This window comes from Plecotus auritus (genome assembly GCF_963455305.1).
Source record: "Plecotus auritus genome assembly, chromosome: 2".
NCBI classification, from domain to species: Eukaryota; Metazoa; Chordata; class Mammalia; order Chiroptera; family Vespertilionidae; genus Plecotus; species Plecotus auritus.
The window spans coordinates 17,880,566-17,900,742 of NC_137771.1; the positions used below are offsets into that span (position 1 = coordinate 17,880,566).

The window sequence follows — 20,177 nt, forward strand, 5'->3', positions numbered from 1 at the left end:
AAATGATGGCAATATGTATGCAATTAACTCCAAACAATGTATACCGATACTACCTAAAAAGCTATAGAAAAAGTTTCATTTGTATATACACTTAAAAGTTTATAGGATCGCCCTAGCTGGTTTGGCTCAGTGGATAGAGCGTCGGCCTGTGGACTGAAGAGTCCCAGGTTCGATTCCAGTCAGGACTGGTGCAGGAGACAACCAGTTGATGTGTTTCTCTCACATCGATGTTTCTGTCTTTCCCTCTCTCTTCCACTCTCCCTAAAAATCAATGGAAAAATATTCTCGGGTAAAGATATAAAAAAGTTTACAGAATCAAAAGCTTTAAAAAGATGAGTGACATTACACACCATTAGAAATTTCCTTTGAAAATTCCCATCAATCATTTTTTCAAATGTCAAGAAACCTGTTTTTGAAGAATAAAAACCTCCTGAATTGTCTGCCACCAAAAGTTTGTTGAGAAATGTGCAGATGTTTTACTTATCGTAGGGGGAGATGAAGGTGTTTACTCTTTGGGCTTGAGAAGCAATCAATATTTGTGCTTACAAGCAAGGATATAGCAACTCACAGGTTTATTTCATCTACAGTGTGGTCCAACATGTGCCCCTTTTTTCTTCTGAATCCTCACCGAGGATATGTTTTTTTGTTTGTTTGTTTGTTTTTAGAGAGAGAGAGGAAGGGGGATGGAGAAACATTGATGTAAGAGAAAAACATCAATCTGTTGCCTCCTGTACTCGCCCTGACTAGGAATCAAACCCACAACCTTTTGGTGTACAGGATGATGCTTCAGCCAACCGAGCCAACAGGGCCATAATGTACAACTTTCTGTTGAAAAGATTTAGTTATTAGAATACATGGCAACCCCATCTTTTCTGAGGTGATTAATTTGGAAAAAAAACACCTTGTAGTCTGACATATATGGTACTTGGAAGCTAGATCTGAATTCTGATTTCCTTCATTGAAATAAAAGGCAAAAGAATTCTTGATTTTTCCAGACCAACAACGGACAGACCCAAATCTGAAGAAATGAAATGAGAAAAAGTAGCTGATGGGACATAAATCAGGCCAAATCAAACAAGGTTTGATGTCAGTTTGTCTCTTTTATTGCTTTTGTGTTTTAAGCTCAGCACAGCAAGTTACTCTCTAATAATTAAATTTCAACACATTTGACAGAAAATGAAATTTTTTTTTTTAAAATATACATTTTATTGATTTTTTACAGAGAGGGATAGAGAGTTAGAAACATCGATGAGAGAGAAACATCAATCAGCTGCCTCCTGCACACTCCCCACTGGGGATGTGCCTGCAACCAAGGTACATGCCCCTGACCGGAATCGAACCTGGGACCCTTCAGTCCGTAGGCCGACGCTCTATCCACTGAGCCAAACCGGTCAGGGCGAAAGTGAAATCTCTTATACCAGTCTTAAACTTTAAAAAGCAATATGTATATAATATATATATTATATTCTTGATTTCAGAGAGGGAGGGAGAAACATCAATGATAACAGAGGATCATTGATTGGACGCCTCCTGCACACCCCCTACTGGGGATGGAGCCCGCAACCTGGGCAAGTGCCCTGACTGGGAATCGAACCCTGACCGCCTGGTTCACAGGTTGAAGCTCAACAACTGAGCCACGCCAGCTGGGCTCAATATATTTTATTGACAACTTACTTGTCCTGGTTTAGTGATTAGAGCTCCAACTCATGCCCCAAAGGATTGGTTGCAGGTTCGATTCTGGTCAAGGGCATGTGTCTGGGTTTAAAGTTCAATCCCTGGCCCTGGTTGGGGTGTGTGCAGGAGGCAACAAATCAATGGGTCTCTCTCACCTGGATGTTTCTCTCTCTCTCTCCCCCGCTCCCTAAAAATAAATGGAAAAATATCCTCGGGTGAGGATCAGCTACAACTAACTTTTGTTAGTTAAAAAAAACTAACAAACTTTTACTTGCAAATTATTTTCCCCCCATGTACATTTATTTATACCAAAAGGTTAGTTATTTTTTTCTACCTTTTTGGTGAAATTAATTACAATTATTAAAAGGGAGGTATCTTTTAATGAACTCCAGATTTTTATAATGAGCACCTCAGATTTTTATAAAGCCTTACTTAGGTGCCTACCAGCTGGGCAACTGTGTTGATCCTATTCAGAAAAGACACAGGAGCAAACTGTATAGAAAATAAAAACTTTATTTTTTTCAAGTTTACAAGATAGTTCCCATTACATATAACATTATGGTCAAAGACTCTACAGCCATGAATGCCCGCAGTCACATAAATATATCCAATTCAATCAATGCCTTTTACTGCTAAGTGAGGCATCTGTAATCCAGAGGGTCAGGGTTTGAGAAGTCGCCCTTAATGGGATGGCTCCTGTCAGTGCATTAGGAACTAGCCAATGAGCCTTGCTTGCTAGTGCTGACTCAGAGGAGAGAAACAAGGCCTGCTGAACTAGATTCTCTCTCTGGTGGTTTAAGATATTTTAGAATTTGCCCTGGCCAGTGTGGCTCGGTTGGTTGAGCATCCTCCCATATACCAAGAGGTCCTGGTCAGGGCACAGGCCTGGGTTGTGGGCTCGATCCCCAGTAGGGGGTGTGCAGAGGGCAGCCGATTGATCGATGTTTCTCTCTCCTTCTCTCTCTAAAAATCAATAGGAACATATATATTTTAGAATCTCAGAATTCAGATTTGGCTTGTATAGTGTAAATCTGGGGAGTTCCAACTTTTGGATGAAAAGGAAACCAATTTAGTGGTAAGAAACAGAAGCTTGCTTAAAGGGGCCCTGCTTGCCCCTTCCTGCAGGAGGAGAGGAACACCCCAAGCTCACCACCCTTTGGCTCAGACCACCACTCTCCCAGGAAGAGGGAGAACAGCTGTCCCTCCTCCTCTTCCCTATGCTTCAGCAGCACTAACACCCATTCAAGGGAGTGGAAATCTAAAAGCTCCACATGCTGCAGCTGGCTTGCCAGTCAGATTCTCCTTGGGAGCTTCAGCGCTGAGTTTGTGTAAACTGCGAACAAACTGTGGCACAAGTCTCCTGGGACACTAGCTTTGGCCCCTCCCAACTTGCAGAGCAGAAGATAGGAACACCCCAAATCAAATAAAAGCATCTAAATCTGGAGCAGGAATCCATTCTCCTGGACACCACCAGCTGCCCCAGGGGCACTGGACAGGGTGATGCTAAGGCACAGTCAGTTTTACATTCAAGAGCCAAGCCACCTCTTAAACCCAGGACACACTTGACAACTCCGGATCCCTTACTAGAAAAGTCCTCACCACGAATGTGCAGACCCATCTTATAGAACCCAGTCCCCAGCTGGGGGAAGGATTCATCACGTGGCTAATCTCATGGGGATTCTTTCTAGGAAAGAGGGCTTCCCCCTCGTTGAAAGGACCTCCAGTTTCCTGGGGCCCTCAGCTTCCAAGAGCTCTTGGTGCTACCCACTATTTCCCTTTCCAGGTCTTTGTACTGGGAGGAGAGAAACACGGTAAAAGAAGAGCACTATGTTCCCTGGACAATTCATTTTGGCAAAGAGGAGCCGGGTCCCACGTTCTGCCTGCCCCCTAAATGAGTGTGGCAACAACCAGAAAAGAGCAAAGACTGCTCTGCTGAGCTTCCTCACCTCTCTTGGTCAATTTCAAGGTCCTTTCCAAAGACCTATGCTGGGCAGTCAGGGCAGGAAGGAAAAGACCATTGAAAAGGGGTCCACATCATATTCTAGGAATAAAGAGCTTCTCCCAAAGGGTAGGGAGAGGGAGGGGTTTGTGTGTGGACCTGGGTCCATGATGGGGGTACCACTCTACGGCCTCGCAAGCCTGAACCACAGCACCAACCGGCTGGCCTATTTCCAGGGCAGGAAACCAAGTTACACGGCCGGTAGGTGGCGGGCTTGGTGCCTGGAAGAAAAGATCCATCCTAGAGCTTTCTAAGATCAATTACCAAGCAAGGCAGAGCAGCATCTGGGCAACCGTGCTGAACTCAGACCAAGGCAAGGTCTGCCTTAGAATACATGACCCCCACCTCCACCCCACCGATGGGAACAAGGCCAAAGAAGCAGCTGAGTAATGAGCACTGACTTCAGCTCCTCTCCAAAGACCTGTTCCCTAAAATTGTGAGCCATGAATTGTTTCTCATTCAGTTCCGAAGGAATGTGTTTGAACAGCCTTTCTCTGCTGTATGAATGACCTGGTCTCAGGAGGAATCTGGCCTCTTTGTGCTGCAACGTCTCTAGAAACGAATATGCAGATTCTCTGGGGTCAAGCAGGTATAGCTGGGGTTGGTCAAGGAAACCTCCTACTGAGTTCCAGACTACACCTCTCTGCAGCCTGGGAGAGGCTGAAGGTCCGCAGCTCTAGGGAAGTTTATCCTGCCCGAGCAGATGCCCAGGTGGGTCTTGGAGGGACGGAGCATCCACAAACACAGTTGGGCTAGAAGGCTGGGACCAGTGCCTGGCACCCATCAATCTTCCCAGAGGCCAGGCTGGGAGATGTTCCTGCATTTGGCCCAGGATTAAGTTTCCAGGCATGGAGTAGGGACCCAACAACTTCATTTAAAACAGGAGTATTTTTGGCTTCTGGTTTTCCACTTTAGAATGAGATTTGAGAAGTGGGAAGGGTGTACCATGGGAAAATTGGGTTTTGATTACAGCAATCTCTTCAGTTCCAGACAGAGATCTGGGTAAATATACCCAGAATACCCTTTGTAGGCTTAAGGGCTTCAAAGAAAGTCAACTACATTGGTAGTTTTGGCCAAATGTAGTTATGAGCCTGTTCTTAGACTTATTTTGACTTATTGGGGCCAAGGCCCAGGGATTGGCCAGAGCTGCACGGAGGTGGCTGTGAGGAATTCAGGGCAGAAAAGGGACAGGAGCCTACACTGGTAACTAAGAAGGCAGGCTGTAGGGTGAGCATCTGTTGGGGGAGGAGTGCCTCTCTGCAGGAGGAAACGGTGGAATATTCCTGGTTCAAGAACCAAAGAAGTGAAAATTCACAAGAAGCCTTAGTCCCTTCCCTCCAGTTTAGAGGTAAGCCCCCTGGACATAGTCTTTGAATCAGAGTCAAGCTGAAGGTTTAGCATTTACTGTCTAAGAGAAGAAGTTCCCAGGATTGTGCCATTTGGTTAAAGGGAAAGAGGGATTGGAAAGGGGACTAGACTAAGGCTTCTAGGATGGGAAATACCAGAGTCTGAAGTTAATCAGTGTCCAGTGCCCCACAGTTCAGCAAATCAGGAGATGGAAGAACAGGAGAGAAACCATCCTAGAAAGCAGACCACTGGAGCAGCTACAGAGGTGCTACTGTCACACAGAGAGAGGTATTTCAGATATTTCAATTACTATTTTCCAAGGAAACTTTACACATCCCTTTCTTGCTAGGAAAAGAAAGGAGGGAAAACCTGCTTCAGAGACCAGACCCTTACCTATAAAAATTACATATACATTCACTGGGAATATGTCTACAGCTAAGGAGTTTATAAAGACTGCAAGAGATGTTATAACAAAAGTCTGCCACATTTATCCTATCACCACAAGTTAACAGCAGTTCTCAACCAGGTCATGGACAAAGAGTGCAACTCTGCCCCCAAAATTTCTTTTTGTTTTTTCTTCTTCATTTTTGAAACAAAATAAACAAAACAAAAAACACAAGAATTAAAAGCACTGTGGCTGCAGTGAGTCTATTGTTCTCTCAATCCACTGTCCTGCTTTTGCATGAGAATGAACATGGGGCTGCAGCTCACTCTTAGCAAAAATCAGCTTCATCCCTTGCAGATGTTGGTTCTGATTGTGTTCTCGCCAGCATTCCATGGAGAAAGAGAGAGTTCTCAGTTGGTTCCAGTCTCTGGCTCCTTTCAGGAGTGAAAAGCAGCTCATGGGGAAGGCTCTTCATTCCAGTTCTTAGAGAAAATCAAGCTCCAAAGCCTGGTGGAGGGACACTAGGTCTCCATGGTTTGTGATCCTCCAGAAAGGCATGTTGTGCTAGAAGAGAGCAGGGACAGCTGGTTAACCCAACTTCTTTTGGGAGGCCATATTTACCCAAACCCTTTTATCCACAGACCTCTCCCCCAAGGTACTTGTAATCCTCTCTTCTCCTGCCCACCTCATGGGGCTGCCGTAAGGATCAAATAAGTCATATGTGTAAGGACTTTGTACATTATAGGACACTCTACAAATGTGAGAGGTTTTTTTTTTTTTAAATATATTTTATTGATTTTTTACAGAGAGGAAGGGAGAGGGATAGAGAGTTAGAAACATCGATGAGAGAGAAACATCGATCAGCTGCCTTCTGCACACCCCCCACTGGGGATGTGCCCACAACCAAGGTACATGCCCTTGACCGGAATCGAACCCGGGACCCTTCAGTCCGCAGGCCGACGCTCTATCCACTGAGCCAAACCAGTTTCGGCTGTGAGAGGTTTTTATTAGGTTTCAGTGGTAACTCTATACTTTGTGAGATATCTACTTATTCTAGCCGCTATATAGAGTCTTCAGGATCAAATAAAATAGCCACACAAGAAATTAGTATCAATATTACATTTTCTTATAGATAGGCAATTTCCTGTAAGTTACAGAGATATAAGGCCCAAATCTTGTTCATCACTAAGATTCAGAATATACAGATCTTGGAAATAATCCCATTATATAATGTGGTCAGAATTATGTCCTCTATACTGTGTCTTGTTCTGAAAGCCTTATAAAGGGCTTTGACGAATCCAAGTGTTAGAATCTATATTCTATGAAGCTGCAGGAGACTAGCTTTACTGATTGTCTTGTTCAAACTGGTTACAAATGACCCAGAATTTTGAAGTCCTAGAATAGTTCTTTTGACATGTAACTCAGTGTTTTTTCTAGCTTGCATATACTATTTAAAAGGCTTTTAGTATAGAGAAGAGGAAGCAGACTTGTTATGCTGCACTCAGGAATGCCACTAGGACCAAGATGTGAAAGTCAGAGAGAGAAATTTAAGTTTGGTGGAAGGTGGAACATCCTAACAGTTTGGACAACCCCACAGTAGAACAGGATACGTGGGAAGCAGCCTCCTTATCCTTGGGTATGTTCAAACAAGGACTAGAAAGTCTTCTGTCAAAAAGGCTGCAGAAAGGATCCCTCACAGGGTGGGGGCTGAACTGCACAGAGGTTTTAAGGCATTTTCCAACAGGTATATTCTATGTAGATGATAACAGGCATCAGCTTAGAGATACCGACTCTGCTAATGACTTGAGTTGTTCTTTATCTCCTCCCTCCCTTCTTCAGACCAAGAAGTACTGATACCTACATCCACTAGTATCTTCCTCAGAGGCAACATGCACTTTAGAATCAAAACTCCAGCTTCCCCCACTCCTCCCCACTGGAGCTGGGCTAGGCCTGCACGTCTTTGCTGAGCTGCAGACATGGGTCTCTCTTCTGCAGGACAGGGTTTGTCAAAAATAAGGCCTACTTCAAGAGATACCAAGTGAAATTCAGAAGACAATGAGAGGGTAAAACTGATTATTCTTCTCCAAAATGCTTGGAGATCCAGGATGAAAATAAGTACAACGCACCTAAATACAGGATGACAGTTTCTGTAACTAACAGATATCATTTGTCAGACTGCTTATTCCCTTATAGAAGGAGGTATGATAGTCTGTGCAGTTTATGCTCATGAACTCCCAAAGTATGGTGTGAAGGTTGGCCTGACAAATTATGCTGCAGCATATTGTACTGGCCTGCTGCTGGCCCACAGGCTTCTCAATAGGTTTGGCATGGACAAGCAGGTGTAGGTGAATGGAGATTAACACAATGTCAAAAGCATTGATGGTCCACCTAGTGCCTTTACCTGCTATTTGGATGCAGGGCTTGCCAGAACTACTACTGGAAATAAAGTTTTTGGGGCCCTGAAGGGAGCTGTGGGTGGAGGCTTATCTATCTCTCACAGTAAAAACGATTTCCTGGTTATGATTCAGAAAGGAAGGAATTGCCTGGCTGGTGGTGTTCAGTGGTTGAGTGTTGACCTATGAACTAGGAGGTTAAGGTTCCCGGACAGGGCACATGCCCAGATTGCGGGTCCATTCCCATTGTGGGGTGTGCAGGAGGCAGACGATCAATGATTCTCTTTCATCTTTGAGGTTTCTATCTCTCTCTCTCTACCTTCCTCTCTGAAATCAATAAAGATATATTAAAAAAAAAAAAAGGAAGGAATTCAATGAAGAACTACATTGGAAGCATATCATGGGTCAGAACGTTGCAGAGTATGAGTGATCTAATAGAAAAAGATGAAGATGCTTACAAGAAACAGTTCTCTCAATACATAAAGAACAACGTAACTCTAGACATGATGGAGGAGATGTTTAAGAAAGCTCATGCTGTGCCCTGGCTGGTTTGGCTCAGTGGATAGAGCGTCAGCCTGCAGACTGAAGGTTCCTGGGTTCGATTCCAGTCAAGGGCACATGCCCGGGTTGTGGGCTTGGTCCCTATAGGGGCGTGCAGGAGGCAGCCAATCAATGATTCTCTCTCATCATTGATGTTTCTCTCTATCCCTCTTCCTTCCTCTCTGAAATCAATAAAAATATATTTAAAACAAACAAAAAAAAGCTCATGCTATTATCTGAGATAATCCAGTCTATGAGAAGAAGCCTAAGAAAACTTAAAAAGAAGAGGTGGAACCATCTCTAAATGTCTCTTGCCTAGAAGAAAGATCAGGTAGCTCAGAAGAAAGCAAGCTTCCTCAGAGCTCAGGAACAGGCTGCTGAGAGCTAATAAATCAAACCACAATTTTCTATGAAGATTTTTCAGATAGACAATAAACTTATTGGACAAGCAGCTAAAATAAAAAGAATCAAAACTCCAAAGATGACACATGCGACAAAATAAAGGTCCTTGAATTGCTACATAAAGTGACAAATGAAAACATAATGTGTTAATACTGCCAACTGATTACCTCCATTCTCATAGTTCATTAATAGTTCCTGAAGGTTTGCATGTTACTGAATGAAGAAAATTAGGATAGTGGTCCTAGTTGTTAACTCACTGCCTCCAAGTTTAAGAAACAGAGTTGCTAGAAGAAAGCTGGAGTAGAAGGGAAAGGACTTCTGTAGATCCGTTTAACAGACGAGGAAACTCAAAGAGGGTAAGTAAATTATTCACACAGCTGATAAATGATTCAGATTTGAAAAGGTGGGATTTTAGATTACATAGTCAAGACTCTTTTATCTGTTTCCTGTTTTAAAAAGGGACAACCTGAAGCTGGGCCTGCATAGTGAGGAGGTTAACATCAGAACAAACTCTTCAGGGCTCAGAAGCAGAAAGAACTTTCTCCAAACAACTCCCCATTGATTGCAATGGTTTTTGAGAATCTGAAGCCTAGAAAGGTCAGAATTATTTGCCTTTTCGTAGCTAAGTTTCATGCTCCTCAGAAGGTACTGCCTGAAATTGAACTATAATACAGCTGCTGGAGAGATGCTGATCCATCCCAGAGAGCATGCTGGAGCTGGATCACCCTTCAGAGATGAGGGATGGAGACTAGAGCTGTGTCTCTGGGAAGGTGATGTAACTTTGACAAGGCAGCTTCTGCTGAGGGCAATTCTGGGGTAGAAACTGTGAGCCCACAGCAGCCAAGAGCAGGGGGTGGCTAAGGAAATGAGTGCCTCAGTCCTGCTGGGGGCCTGGGCGGCACTCCACAGCATCCTCTACAGACAATAAATTCTCTGGTCAGTCTTCCCAAAACATTACTTTTGAGCTAACATTTCAGCAAACAACGAGTTAATATTTTATGCTTCCGCATTACCCTGAACTACAGATTTTTTGTGTTGTCATCAATGTGTGTTATCAAACAATTTAAAAGTCTGATGTCCTCTGTAAAAACTGAAAAACCTAACCAAAAAAAAAAAAAAAGTTTCTGAATAAAGGTCACTATCTCTCCAAGTAGAGAAATGATCCAAGGAAGTACACTGAAGTCAGGTCAGATTCTCCTTAGAATTTTTTTTCCTTTCCAAAGCATATACAAATGAGAGCAATAGGTCCTGAAATTTCCACATTTTCTTTACCATGGTTACCTGTTTGGCTGCAATTTCTTCATCTCGTCCATCTCCAATCACTACATACGTGACTTTCTTTCCAAACCTTGACACAATTCTCTCAAAGCAGCTCTCTTTACCTGATGAGAGAAAGCAATTTCCTATTAGGACATTCTGTCTTACCTTTTTTCAACACCAAAGAAAAGGCTGCTGCTAGGTTCACCGGCCTGTGCTTAGACAAAGTAAGTGGCAGCCCCTGACGTTTGCTTGGTGAGAAGTAGCGGTGGCAGCTGGAGATGCCAGTAGGCTCTCTGGATCTATAAATGGGAGGCTAAGTGGCCTGGGCAGTGTGAGAACTGTGAGCACCACTTCCCTTTTCCACATCTCCTGTACTTTACAGTTTACAAAGCAGTTTTCAAGTTATTCCTTACTTAATTCTCAAAATAATCCAGTGAGATAGGTACCATACCCTATTTTAACAGATGAAATGGGACTAGTGCAGGGGTGGGCAAACTTTTTGACTCGAGGGCCACAATGGGTTCTTAAACTGGACCGGAGGGCCGGAACAAAAGCATGGATGGAGTGTTTGTGTGAACTAATATAAATTCAAAGTAAACATCATTACATAAAAGGGTACAGTCTTTTTTTTTTTATTTCAATAGTTTTATTCATTTCAAACATTTTAACAAGAATGTAAACACTAATTATTATAATTTGAAACTTCAAAAAATGGAGGAATCATAGCACAATAACATACCTTATATTGAAGATGGCAAAGGCAAAATAAAATTGCCTAACAAAGGAAAGGTACAAAAGCCTTTCAAATTAAACTTAAATATAATAAAATAATTTAAAACTAAAACAAATAGAAAAGAACAAAATGTGTAAACAGTAAATTAAACATTTTCTTTAGTGCAACTTCCAAATTATGCCCGGGACGTAGATGTAGATGGCAATGTAGACTGGGTTGAAAGGTTTTTGGTCTTTAAAACATCAACTTCAGTGGGAACAGTGTTGTTGGTCTCCTTTTTAGCTAATGCTCTGATACTGTGCTCTCCAGGGGCGTGTCTCCCTACATCACCACGATAACGTGTCTACGCATTCCCAGGGTGATGTCGGGGGACGCGTCCGCGGGCATTACAAGGAGCCTCTGGAAGATTGAGAGGTTGTTCCTTCTACTGAATGGGTGGATATAAACCCGCCCACTCAGAAGAAGGAGCTGCGGCCGTGTTTCCCGACATTGCCATGTTAACACTGCTGCTGGTGAAGGAGCGGAGGGGAGAGCAAGAGAACCCTCCGCTCTTTTGGCTCCGCGGGCCGGATAGAACAGCCAAATGGGCTGGATCCGGCCCGCGGGCCGTAGTTTGCCCACAGCTGGACTAGTGACTTGCCCAGATCTAAACAAGTTTATAGCTAGACTTCAGGCTCCTGATTCCAAGTCTAGGCTCTGGACATTGTGAAAGGATATTTTTTGAGGGGAAACTATTTAACGTAGGGGAAAAAGTGGGAGCATAAGGCCTTGATTTTTTGTTAGTAATAAGAAATAGACAAACAGCTCTTTCCCTCCAATTTTTTATTTTCCAGAAACAGTCCTGGGCATGAATGAGCCTTATGGCTTTCAGTAAGGGAGAAACCCCACAGTACCAATAAATATGGCAGCCACATTTGTCCTATCTGGAATTTCCTCACTATTATATTTCATAACTGCAACTGAGATACTATATCACTGAACTTAACCTTGGGAAATGGGTGTTTCAATACATTGCAGACTGTTTTTAGATATATGGTAATATATAAAAATTCAAATTCCATTTGAAACCTATACATAAAACATGCAAAGATGATACTGCTTTTTATTTGCAGAAATAAATAAAAAGGAAATTTTCTTCCCTTTTCCTTCGCCATCTCTTATACTTTATTTCCCTGCTTCTGCCACCTTCTTCAGTTAAGTGATTTTTCTTTTCTCTATTGCAGTGCTCTCTATGCGAAAAAGAAATCTGAAATGAGGCAAAAGTAGATTTCTAAACTAGATATTATGTTCTTTCAAATATTATAAAGGAAAAGAACAAAGTCCCACAGATCTGGATTTGAATCCTGTTTATGTAACTTCCTATCTGTGAAGTCTTGTGCAAGCTACATAACTGTTAAGCCTGAACTGCCTCATCAGTAATATCAGAAGACTGTTGTGAGTATATATATATATACTAGAGGCCCAGTGCAAGAAATTCGTGCATGGAGCGGGGATCCCTCAACCTGGCCTGCACCCTCTCGCAATCTGGGACCCCTCGGGGGATGTCAGACATCCCTGTCTCAATCTGGGACCGCTGGCTCCTAACTGCTCGCTTGCTTGCCTGATTGCCCCTAACCACTCACCTGCCTGCCAGATCACCCCTAACCGCTCGTATGCCTGCCTGATCACCCATAACAGCCTCTGCCTTGGCCCCCACTGCTGCGGCTTCATCTGGAAGGTCGTTCGGCTGTCCAGTCTAATTAGCATATTACGCTTTTATTATTATAGATATGTCTAACAGAGGAACTGGTAAATAGTAGGTACATCATAGTAGGAAATATTATTGTAAGGCAAGTGACAAGAAACTGAATAGAAACCATACCAATTTTGGTAGCACTATAGATGTTTTCAATAGGAAATATTTCTCCAAGCCCATATAGGAGAACCTTGGCCAGAGCTGGAACCAGCTGGGTTGTAGTGATCAGAACATTCACACAATTCTTCCTAGAAGGGAGAAATAAGGAAAGAAAAGAAAAGGGTGAACCAACCCAGGATCTGACCTTCAGGATCTATTAAAAATTAACCTTAAAGGGCCTGATATGATATTTGTTCAATGTCAATGTTCAGTTATTGTTCTAATTATCTCAGGTTTACTTACTTTCCATATTAAAGGACAGAGATTCTATAGTGGGCACAGAGCAGCAACTTGATTCTTGCCTCATTTCCCTCTGATAATTCGCTCACTGCACTTGTTAGCAATTACCACCAACCCATGTCATTGATACTACTCTCTAGGAAACAAATGACAGACTTTCAGTTACAGTACTATTTCATCCAAATGCAACCCAGCTCTTAATGAGATCTGATTTAAGTCTTCTCTGTTCTTCATATAATAGCAACATAGATTCCAGAATACACATTAATTTCACAGGTCCTTTATAAACTTCACTGAATAACCTGTGTCAGTTTTAATGTTTGCTCTATTAGGTTATAGATCTGGAATTCCTGTTTTGAGGAAGAAATCAGTAAGAGATTTAGGTACAATTATGACTGTATTTATTTCCCATTATAAGCTTTAAACTGAAACCTCCTTAATCTGCTTAATGTATCCTTTTCTTTTGAATCCTGCCTTCCTAAATTTTGGTACATTTCTTTGAAGCTTCCTGTACTTAGGATATTTGAGATATGTCTCCTATATGTATCCTTTGATGTCACCAGGCCCATCTCGTGGGCTAGAGATTATGATTTACTGAGTTTTAATTTTGTGAGCAAAAAGTATGGGGAAGCCCTGGATAGTGTGGCTTAATTGATTGAGCATTGTCCCATGCACCAAGAGGTCACCAGTTTGATTCCTGGTCAGGGCACATGCCTGGGTTGCTGGCTGGATCCCCAGTGAGGGCATGCAGGAGCAGCTGATCAATGTTTCTCTCTCTTTCTCTCAAATCAATAAAAACATATTAAAGAAAGAAAGAAAGAAAGAAAGAAAGAAAGAAAGAAAGAAAGGGAAAGAAAAAGGCTTTCATATATATTCTCTTAAAACTCTAAGGTGTGTTATTAGTATAAAATGGCCCTGCCTCCCACCTAACCTACTACATACTTCCTTGCTTCATTTAAATTCCTCTCTCCCCACCCCACATCCTATTTTGGGAATGGCTTGTCCTAAACTGGTGTAGGAGAGTGTGTCTCTGAGAGAATGAGAACTGAAAGAACCATTTTCATACCTGGACTTGATGAGAAGTAAGGACTTTAATGCAGTACCTAACCAGGAATCTGTTAAAACTTCAATTTCTGCTCTTAGTCTCTGCAGTGCTTCCTTTCTCTGGGGACTGAGAAGGCCTTTTGGAATAAAAGCAGACACATTTATCATTTGACAACATATCCTTGCTGACATCCATGAAACAAGTTCTATAATTCAATTGAGAAATAGTGTGTCATTGAAATTTCTATTGAACTAATACAGTTCTCTTCTTAGTAAAACACTACAGTAGTCTGCTCAAAATGTCTTTTTTACTTTCTTCATCAGAATGTTTGCTACCGGGCACAACAAAATCAGCTGAGGAAACATGATTAGATTCTGACACAAGCTCTTTCATCATGAATCAGCAGCACAATCTGCAGTGGACCATTCCCTGAATAGCACTGATTTAGACATGGGCTCAAGAACCAAAGGGGGAAAATAAGTATTAGAGCTAAAAGAAGAGTCTGCACCATTCCAATCTCTTTCTAAAGAAACCAGAACCTAGGGAGGAAAGGGCTGCTAAGATTACACAGAAAGTTAGTGGCACCCTAGCTGGTTTGGCCTAGTGGATAGAGCTGGCCTGCGGACTGAAGGGTCCCAGGTTCGATTCCGGTCAAGGGCTCATGCCTGGGTTGCGGGCTCAATCCCCAGCAGGGGGCATGCAGGAGGCAGCCAATCAATGATTCTTATCACTGATGTTTCTCTCTCTCTCTCTCTCTCTCCCTCTCCTTTCCTCTCTGAAATCAATAAAAATATATATTTTTAAAAAGTCACTTTTGGTCTCAAAAGTCTTTCCACTACCATACACTGCTCTCATGGTGACTGTGCTTTCCTTTTACCCCTTTTACATCAACCTGAGATTCCAGGTTGAATGACCAACTCTATGAATGTCATTTACTTGTACTGTATTTACTTCTGAAACAACTCCAGCTAGTAAGAGACCAAGACACTGTTTAAGATCAGATAATTAAGCATAACAAAACAGAATTCATCTGATGAGAGCATGTTATCAGACACTTGAGTTATAATATTCAAATAATAAATCTGGCCCTGAATTTTCTATAGTGAAGAGAAATCCTGTAATCTATTACCAATATTCTACAAAAATAGAAAGCATTTCTATGAGGACTAGAACTGTGTATAATTTGTTTTCAGATTGATGGTTTCACAATGCAAGACTAGAATTAGATGACTCTCAATGTTTCTAATAAAACAAAACCAATACCTCTATGGCATGTATGATATAAACATAAACATACTAGTATATGTCTTTTACTTAACTAATAATATGATGTGGCACTTTGACAATTCAAAAATTTTACAAAATACAGGTGGATATTCTTATAGAGGGTTATATTACTTTCTGCAGAAAACTAGGTCCAGGCATTCACTAGGCAAAAAAAAATAATCAGACACTTAAATTTGACTCCCAAAGCCCAGATGCCCGTGATTTTTACCTGGTATTGGAAGACTGTAACAGAAATGAACTAAATTGATTTTCAAAGTCCTATTTTTACTTTCTGCATCCCAGAAAGTGGTAGCATGGTATTGTAGGAGGGTTCTCTTGACCTGGGGTAATATACCTCTAGGCAGTGTAGGAAATCCTTGAAACTTCATGCAACATTTATGTGTATGTAGAAGTTTGAGGGTGATGGCTTACAATTTTAAATATTTTCTCAAAAGGTATATCACTAGAAAAAGGACTGCATGAATGTAAAGTGGACCAAGAATTCAGGGATGTGGATTCTAGCTGTGGTAGGTAATTAACCTGCTATGGTATCTGCCCTTGTTACTTTCAAGATGGACATCAATTTTCTCAATAGATATCTAATTTCTCTTCTAATCTGGACAATCTATCACTAATTCATTAATCCCAAATAACAGAATTCAGGCCTGGTGGCACCTGACATGCGATAATTCTAGGTAGCAAGAATTTCCAAGGTCCTTCAAATCATAACACATGAATACTGCCACCCTATACTCCTGGACCTAGTTTTCCAGCCACTATAAACCACCTAGTGACTTATTATATATGACTTGTCCTGATATATTAGTAAAAAAACAATAAGGCAACTTATTAACCACTACTGACAGTAGTTTTGACTCCAGAATAAAATACTTCATCAAATTTGGAACATATTTCCTTTAAAAAGGCATTTGTCTAGAAAGAACAAGAGAGCTTTGAAAACGTATGCTAAGAGAAGTCCATCAGAGATGCAGAGCTTCCTACCCAAAGGGTTTTAATCAAACCTCCATGTTTTAAAATACAGAATTAAAATGTTACTGTGGCACAAATTCATAAGCAGCTGTCAGGGAGTTCTAAGGAATCCCTGGAAAAGAAAGCAGCGAATCAGACTGATTGTATGACACTTACCACCCACGTTGCTTTTATGCTTATCATAGATTTCTCTCACTTTTCGGTAACGAAAAGCCAGTTTTCTCATCCAGTCCACACCTCCCTGTACACCCACAGAGGAACCATGGCTGCCACTGCCTCCTGAGCCACTGAAACCATCTGTTGAGAAACTATAGTTGCTGCAGAGAGAGAGGATAATGAAAATTAAAATCTATACTGCATGGGGTTTTTGGATGAATGCCACATGGGATTCTCTGTCCTATTCCTAGCACCTGACACCAAGACCAAGGGCTTTGAGAATCTTTTCCCTAATCTCTATGTGTCAGAGTCTATCTTTCACTATTCCTCTATTTCACCCCTATTACATCTATCAAAAAAGGATGAAGAATAGGGAAAGAGAGGTAGAAACAATTCAAGCACCAGCATCCTGCAGACGTTAGCTTGAAATGAAGCATCCTTTCATTAATGACAGAATATCTGACAGTGAAAAAAACCCAGAATATAAAATTTTTGTGTATGTATATACAAAATGATTGCAACTATGTAAAGAAAAAAAAGTAAAAATAATAGTAATAATAATAATGGGCCCTAGCTGGTTTTACTCAGTGGGTAGAGCATCAGCCTGAGGACTGAAGGGTTCTGAGTTCGAGTTTGATCAAGGGCACATGCCCAGGTTGTGAGCTTGATCCCCAGTAGGGGTCGTGAAGGAGGCAGCCAATCAATGATTCTCTCTCATCATTGATGTTTCTCCCTCCCTCGCTGAAATCAATAAAAATATTAAAAAAATAGGGAGCTGTGCCCTAACCGGTTTGGCTCAGTGGATAGAGCGTCGGCCTGCGGACTGAAGGGTCCCAGGTTCGATTCCGGCCAAGGGCATGTACCTGGGTTGCGGGCACATCCCCAGTAGGGGGCGTGCAGGAGGCAGCTGATCGATGTCTCTCTCTCATCGATGTTTCTAACTCTCTATCCCTCTCTCTTCCTCTCTATAAAAAATCAATAAAATATATTTAAAAAAAAAAAAATAGGGAGCTGAGCCCTAACTGGTTTGGCTCAGTGGATAGAGCATTGGCCTGCGGACTGAAGGGTCCCAGGTTCGATTCCGGTCATGGACATGTACCTTGGTTGCAGGCACATACCCAGTGGGGAGTGTGCAGGAGGCAGCTGATCGATGTTTCTCTCTCATTGATGTTTCTAACTGTCTATCCCTCTCCCTTCCTCTCTGTAAAAAATCAATAAAATATATTTAAATAAATAAATAAATGAATGAATGAATGAATGAATGAATGGAGCTGAAGGCATGCAGGGCCGGAGATGCCGGAGAAGCTGGAGACATGGGACACGGAGCTGCATGGAGGTGGTGAGTAATAGCTCTTCGAGTCTGCAATAAAAAATGGCCTCCAATAAAACTACATTACAAAAAATGGGAAAGAAACAGAATGGAAAGAGTAAAAAAGTCGAAGAGGCAGAGGCTGAAGAATTTGTAGTGGAAAAAGTATTGGACCGACACGTAGTGAATGGGAAGGTGGAGTATTTCCTGAAGTGGAAAGGATTCACAGATGCTGATAATACTTGGGAACCTGAAGAAAATTTAGATTGTCGAGTTAAATGAAGCATTTAATTCTCAAAAAGCTGGTAAAGAAAAAGATGGTACAAAAAGAAAGTTTTTTATCTGACAGTGAATCTAATAATAGCAAATCAAAGAAAAGAGATGCTGCTGATAAACCAAGAGGCTTTGCCAGAGGTCTTGATCCTGAACGAATAATTGGTGCCACTGACAGCAGTGGAGAGTTAATGTTTCTCATGAAATGGAAAGATTCAGATGAGGCTGATTTGGTGCTGGCTAAAGAGGCAAATATGAAGTGTCCTCAAATTGTAATTGCTTTCTATGAAGAAAGACTAACTTGGCATTCTTATCCAAAAGGCGAATCCCAATATTTGTTTCCATTGCTTTTTATATCTATAGTTATAAAAGCGTAAGCGACCATCCAACCATTAGCTATGACGCACATTGGCCAGCAGGGGGCAGATGATCAACACACAGGCATGGAAACATGGAACAGACTGATGAGTCTCAGAGGAAAGCAGGGAGGAGAGAGGGTGGGAAGAGATTAACCAAAGATCTTATATATATACTAGAGGCTCCGCGCACGGATTCATGCACCGGTGGGGTCCCTCGGCCTGGCCTGCAGGCATCAGGCCGAAACCGGCAGTCCGACATCCCCCAAGGGGTCCCGGATTGCAAGAGGGCACAGGCCAGGCCAAGGGACCCCACCGATGCATGAATATGTGCACCAGGTCTCTAGTATATTTATACATATATATAAAATCTGGTTCTTGGTTTTTTTGATTTATTAGTGTGAAGAAAGAACTACGTTCTAATAAAAATCAAGTTTGATTGTTTGTTTTGAAGTAGTGCTGCAGAGTTGTTGGGGGGTGTTGCATCTATAGCACTGGTACTTTGAACAAAAGCTTTCTATAGCTGCTTCCTTTATCAGAAAAAAACATTTGATACCATGGTGTATTTTTTCCTCTGCATTAGAGAAGCTTTTCTAAATGTTGGGGAAAATCTCCATAGTCATTACTCAGTCAGAATTTGTGTTTAACTCATATATGCCTATGGATCATTGTGGGTTTTTTGTTTATTGGGGAAGGGAGGTAGGTGTGTATAAATATGTAAATGTTTTAGTTTTTTTTTTTACCAAAACAAAACAGCATTTCATAATTATAGATAAACTCATGTTTCTGAGCTGCCATAATTTTCAGCAACCTAAGAAAAAATTATTTGAAGTTAATCTGAAATTTTTCCTGAAGCTTTTAATCTTTGAAATTAGATAATTTTGTAATTAATTGGGCAATTTAAATATAATGTAAGCAGTTTAAATTGGACCATTTAAAGCAGCCATATCAGAATCCATAGCCACAACCATAAATGCAAGTTTACTTGCAAAACCCCTGAAAGGAAAATTTTATCACTACCAATAACCTCCTGACTCAAATGAGAAAACTAGGCAAACCCTGATGTGTTTCTAACTAGGTAAGCAACACTTATTTAAAGGTTTCACCTCATAAAACATTCCTTTATAAGAAGTTGAAATCCCGTGCTATATTGACTAAAAAATTAGGGTCATGGAATGTGTAAAACTTTATTCATGGATACCTAATCAGATTATTAGAGATGTTAGGACCTGCTGGAATAAATGAGTGAACAAACTTTTTGTAATCTAAACTCTTGATCTGCATGTTTTCTCTTTACTCCAACTCATTCCTTACAACTCAGTCTCAGTATTTGGGGTACTGGTTCAACAAAAGCCAGGAAAAACAACAGCTTTGTAGTAACAGAATGTTACCCAACTGTATATCGTTTACTTTATTGTAAATACTGGTAAACAGTGGTTAATAGTCTTACATTCCTTTGTGAAAAACATATTTTAAAAAAAATAAAATAATGGAAGGTAATAACACAAAATATTAGTAATAGTAAGATAATAGGGATGCTCTCTTTCAGTGATCTGTTGGCTAGTTTATTAAGCTCATAGTTCACTGGGTGGCTTTAAATTATGTCCATAGATTCTTCAATGCTCCTCTCCTCTAATTCTGCTCCTTTGGGTATGTCAGTGGTCGGCAAACTCATTAGTCAACAGAGCCAAATATCAACAGTACAATGATTGAAATTTCTTTTGAGAGCCAAGTTTTTTAAACTTAAACTATATAGGTAGGTACACTGTTATTAACTTAATTAGGGTACTCCTAAGCTGGCCTTTGCTAAAAACTCAAGGGGCCAAAGAGCCGCATGTGGTTCGTGAGCCGCAGTTTGCCGACCACTGGGGTATGTAATGTATTTGAATATAAACAGAACGTGGTGTTAGACTTC

The 20,177-nt window shown here is 41.3% G+C and overlaps 1 protein-coding gene and 2 pseudogenes across 5 annotated transcripts in view; 2 read left to right on the top strand and 1 right to left on the bottom strand.

Annotated features, from left to right (window-relative positions):
* Positions 1-2,171: 2,171 nt before the first annotated feature.
* The window catches only part of EYA3 (EYA transcriptional coactivator and phosphatase 3), a 102,382-nt gene continuing 84,376 nt past the window's right edge, over positions 2,172-20,177 (bottom strand). For all 3 annotated transcript variants that reach the window (XM_080657843.1, XM_080657842.1, XM_080657844.1), the window contains 5 exons: positions 16,325-16,485; positions 13,934-14,048; positions 12,595-12,716; positions 10,022-10,122; positions 2,172-5,969 (listed from right to left, as the gene is read on the bottom strand). In XM_080657843.1, the coding sequence (XP_080513969.1) occupies positions 5,889-5,969; positions 10,022-10,122; positions 12,595-12,716; positions 13,934-14,048; positions 16,325-16,485 (580 nt within the window). In that variant the 3' untranslated portion in view covers positions 2,172-5,888. The remainder of the gene's footprint in view (positions 5,970-10,021; positions 10,123-12,594; positions 12,717-13,933; positions 14,049-16,324; positions 16,486-20,177) is intronic.
* On the top strand, positions 7,417-8,726 carry LOC308242960 (large ribosomal subunit protein uL18-like; annotated as a pseudogene). The gene is made up of 3 exons: positions 7,417-7,955; positions 8,162-8,356; positions 8,580-8,726. The product of its transcript is annotated as a large ribosomal subunit protein uL18-like (transcript).
* LOC308242549 (chromobox protein homolog 3-like) lies at positions 17,697-18,068 on the top strand (annotated as a pseudogene). Its single transcript has 2 exons — positions 17,697-17,864; positions 17,936-18,068. The product of its transcript is annotated as a chromobox protein homolog 3-like (transcript).